This window comes from Phragmites australis, chromosome 5, assembly GCF_958298935.1.
Source record: "Phragmites australis chromosome 5, lpPhrAust1.1, whole genome shotgun sequence".
Lineage (NCBI taxonomy): Eukaryota > Viridiplantae > Streptophyta > Magnoliopsida > Poales > Poaceae > Phragmites > Phragmites australis.
Window position 1 is genome coordinate 24763768 of NC_084925.1, and position 4377 is coordinate 24768144.

The 4377-nt window shown below is 45.1% G+C and overlaps 1 protein-coding gene across 1 annotated transcript; it reads right to left on the reverse strand.

Moving 5' to 3' along the window:
* Positions 1–279: 279 nt before the first annotated feature.
* Positions 280–4138, reverse strand: LOC133918997 (trihelix transcription factor ASR3-like). Its single transcript, XM_062363175.1, has 3 exons — positions 3308–4138; positions 2632–2673; positions 280–883 (listed from the first exon to the last, which is right to left on the reverse strand). The coding sequence occupies exons 1-3, from the start codon at positions 3987–3989 to the stop codon at positions 591–593; spliced, it is 1017 nt and encodes a 338-aa protein (XP_062219159.1). The 5' UTR covers positions 3990–4138; the 3' UTR covers positions 280–590.
* Between the last annotated feature and the right edge of the window lie 239 nt (positions 4139–4377).

Consider the following 4377-nt stretch of genomic DNA (forward strand, 5'->3'; position numbering starts at 1 on the left):
ATGTGACCATACTAAGGGGTGAAGTGCCAAAATTTGATAACTATGTAGTTATCCTACGTACTTAACAACTTTGCCTACTCTACAAGCTGAGAAAACAGAATACAGGTATTCCTCTAGAAGGAGAGCTCCTGAAGCTGAGAAAAAATTATCGGATGAACTATTACTTCGTAAGCAACAGACTGATCTCTCATTGGTCTCGAGTCTTGACCACCACTGCTGACACTCTTTACTAACAAGTCGCCCGCTTAGCCAGAACTCATTGGCAACCAACTTTATAAGTTATAACAGGAAACCATCGCCGAAGCTCAACTATATACAATTGCATTGCTGACAATAATTACTTCAAGAATCCACCACAGACACACAAACCGAATTCTGCTAGTCCAGATCATTTGAATGCTCTAAACCTCATCTCCCTATATAACACAACCCCTCAATACAGGCTTCTGACAGAATTTTCAGAACCAGTCCAAAAAGAATCGAATGCCAATAACCCTATACCAATCTGTACATTCACTTACAAATGTCATCTTTTTTTTTGTTTCTGTTGTTGTAATTATTTCTGTCCAAACATATACCTAGGTTACTGGCTATAGCTTATCAGCGATCCTGCCAAGGGCGTCAGCGAGCTTGCCGAGCACAAGAACTAGGCCGTTAGCCTGGTCTTTCCTCTGCTCCCTGTCGAGCTGGCAGTTACGGTTCTGCGCCTCCAGCTGTGCTGCCACCATCCGGTTGTTCCGGTCTAGGATCTCGATCAGCTTTCTCTGCAGGTCTGTTGTGCCTTCTCCAGTGTCTTCCACCGTTCGCAGCCTCTTATGCCTGCCCTGCTGAGCCGGTGCGTCCCTCTCAGTGCTTTGCTCTGGTTCTTTGTCTTTCGATGTGCCTGCTTCAGAGAAGGCATTACCTCTTGTTATGTTTTAGCATTCCCAACTCACGGTTACATATATTAAGTACAATGAGCATGTATGATTCCGTTTAAGAAGTTTCTAACTCAGTTGCTATCTTCAAAAGAAAGTACAGTGTCTGCAATTGAAATGAATCTAGTTTCTCTCTCAATCATGCATATTCTGTTGCCATTGGACATTTCACAGCTGGTCAACCAATGAGAAAAAAAAAGCATATGAGAAAATTTACTAAGCTCAAACTATTTCAGAATTCATCACCAGCTAATAGCTACTATAATGACACCTAGGAATGTAACATCCGTAAGTCCTATTCTTATGATTTCGTATTTGCAAAGCAATAGCATGCTGATGCAATCATCCCAGTTTGTCAAAAAGAAAGAAGATCCAGAAAAGCGAATCTACATAAAGGTGTAGCTACACCCATTTTCTGATTTGTGCACTTCCACACTTTAAAAATTTCTCAACAAAACATAGATGTATACTATGTTAAAAATATGTATACCTGCAAATGTTCATGTGTGCACTGTTAAATAAAACAAGAGATAAACCTTATTTCCTTTTTCTACAATGCACGTATAAACATATTTTTTTGCATGTGTACATATTTTACATATTAAACATTTGTAAACTTTTTGAGAATTTTCTTAAATGTACAAGTGCATATGCCCATGACTTTCACTTCTTTTCTCTTTATACCTCTGCTGCTCACTCCTTTCCTTTTCTAACTTCATTGTGGAAACACTTTACCCATTTTCAGGCAATGCTAGATAGGTTCTCTGTCAGTAGCTTGCCACTAACAGCAAACTTTCTTCCCGTGAGATAAAATGAAAAGAATCTAGTTGAAGTGTCAAAGTAAGTACCACATAAAGGCGAACACTAAGTGTTGACGCAAATACAGTAGTAACTGTACCGCTTAATGACAATATCTAGATCGGCATAAACCACCATTAGACTCCTCCACAACAGTCTATGACAAAGCTTAAAGCCAATCTCTTATAAACTATACAATTTAGTTATTATTAATGCTTCATTATGTGCACTACTTAATTATAAAAAACTCAAACTGGTCATTTATTTGAACATTCGAACTTGGAAATGTAGACATCACAGAGAAAGGAACCGATAACCGCATTTGATCCAAAACTGCCAATACAGCTAAGTTTGATGGGCACGGTAACCACCAAAACCATTCATTTGTGGTTGGTTCCACTTTCGTATAAGCTGACACTCTAGCACAGGATCACTTACTGCAGTTTTGGTTTCAGTGATCCCACGACCATATAGCAGCATGAGTTCATCATGTATATTGTAAGTTTGTAACAATGGTTGGACAATGATACAATTCTCTTGTCCTGAACCAATAGAACGTAGATGATTAACCTAACCTAAAACTAGTCATGCAGACAAGGACATTCTACAATTCTAGTAGCATCTAACCTTTTACTGCAGCCTTTCTGATAAATTCGAAACTGCAAATGCAAAGTGAATTTCGATAATGAAAAAGTATGCACCATTGCAACTGCAGCATGCTGTAACGATAATTGCTGAATCACAACATTCAGCACTAATGCAACCCTCGATTATTCATGATATGCGCACACTAGGTTGATGAACCCAATGGAACCCGTAAAAGTTTCTTCATGCTAATAAATCTGGAAACTGCAAGTGGAAAATAAGGGAACAAAAAGGAAACTAGAAAACACTAAACGAAGTAAAAGTCAATTACCTTGTTCAGCGCTCTGTTGTTGCCTTGATGCATCGGGCTTTTCTGAAATGGAGAAACACAAGAAATTAACCAAGACAAATCAATGGACCTAACAACGAAACCAACAATTCAAGAATCGTGTATACCACACGAGCACAATCAGAATTATGAGATGAACCAGGAAAGTTGCTCCAATTCCAATCTCAAATTTCAATTCCACCACACCAAAATGACTATCAAACTGAAACATCAGGTGCAGAGCAACTGCTAAATTACCACTGCAAAAAAGAACAAAAAAAAAAGAGGACCAAAAACTCAAAATTTTGCACCATGTAAAAGCACCAAAACAAAGAACATAGATACATATCAAAACCAGATACTATATAGTCTGTCCAATCAAGAGCATCTAATCTAAAAGAAGCTCATGTGTTTACAAGTTACGACCAGTAAACAACAATAACTCAACTTTAGCATGGATAGGAAACAGAAAGCCTCCCACCTTTTACCTCCAACAAAAAGAGGTAAAACGAAATTGCCATTCAAAAGCTCTGAATTTTAGCAGCAAAAAGCATCGAGAACTCGAATTCATCGAAGAGCCAAACACTGAAGTCACCGGGAGGCAGCAAAACGGCGAAGAATTCAACTTTATCAACGAAAAGCTCGAGATTTTAGCACTCAGAGTCAACGAGCAGCTCACCTGATACCGGTAAGGCGATCACCGGCGGTGGCGGAGGAGGAGGAGCTGGCGCCGGTGCCTCCTCTTCTTCCTCTTCCTCGTCCTCCGAGAACAACGCCTCCTCCGTGGCCGGGCGGCCACTATCAAACACAGGCTCCACCGCCCCCACCTCCTCCTCCTCCTCCACGTGCACCGCCTCCTCCTCCTCCGTGGCATTCGCACCGGACCGACCGGTGAGGATCGCCCGCCCCCGTCCCTCGAGTATGTCGTACACCTCGCGATCGAAGAACCCGGGGAGCCGCCGCTCCCTACGCGCGTCGTTGCGCATGGCCCAGAACGACGGCTCCCGCGCGGCGGGCGCCGTGCGCTCCCACTCCTTGATCTTCTTGTAGTCACCAGCGAGGTTGCTCCACCGCTTCCGGCACTGAACGGGCCCCCGCTCCACGCCGTGCCGCCGGCAGTACTCCGCCACCGCAGCCCACTTGGGCTCCAGCGCCGTAGAAGCCTCCCCCGACGCCGCCGTTGCCGCCGCCGCCGCCACGCGCCCCCTCCCGCCGCGCCCGCCGCGGCCATCCGCCATGCGCTTGCCATCGATGAGCACCAGTATCTCCTGCCGCGTCCACCTCGGCAGCCTCGGAGCGCGTCCGGACGGGGTGGCCGCGGCCGCCGCCGCTGCGCCGGCGGGGTCGCCGGCGTTGGACATGGCGGGGGACTGGGGACGGGGGCGCGTGCTTTTGGTGGCAGAAGTTGACGTGACGGCGTGAGGCGGGTGGTGTAACGGAGGGTTAACGACGTAGGAGTAGGAGAGAGAAGGGAGGGAGGGAGCGGACGCGTGGGCAAGAGAGAAAGGGTAGGAGGTAGGGGAGAGAAAGGGTACCCGTCTTACTTAAGGAGGGGACTGGAGATTAGGAGCAATGGCGTTTGATTAAGCACTCTTGTGAGTTGTGACGTGGAAAGTTTCTCAAATGGTCTCTGGTATTTTTGCTACTTTTTTAACATTGGGTCTCTTTTCTAAGTTTCTATTGGAGGCATTTTGACATGAATACGACGTCGGGATCGAATCCTGTGGATTCGGCTCAGGCTAGAGCTCT

What these genes read in the sequence shown, in the direction of transcription:
- LOC133918997 (XM_062363175.1), bottom strand. Translation starts at nt 3,989, where the DNA reads ATGTCCAACGCCGGCGACCCCGCCGGCGCAGCGGCGGCGGCCGCGGCC. An exon ending in GATCGCCTTACCGGTATCAG is followed by an intron (nt 2,674 to 3,307) that starts GTGAGCTGCTCG and finishes TCTCCATTTCAG; the next exon opens with AAAAGCCCGATGCATCAAGG. An exon ending in ACAACAGAGCGCTGAACAAG is followed by an intron (nt 884 to 2,631) that starts GTAATTGACTTT and finishes TCTCTGAAGCAG; the next exon opens with GCACATCGAAAGACAAAGAA.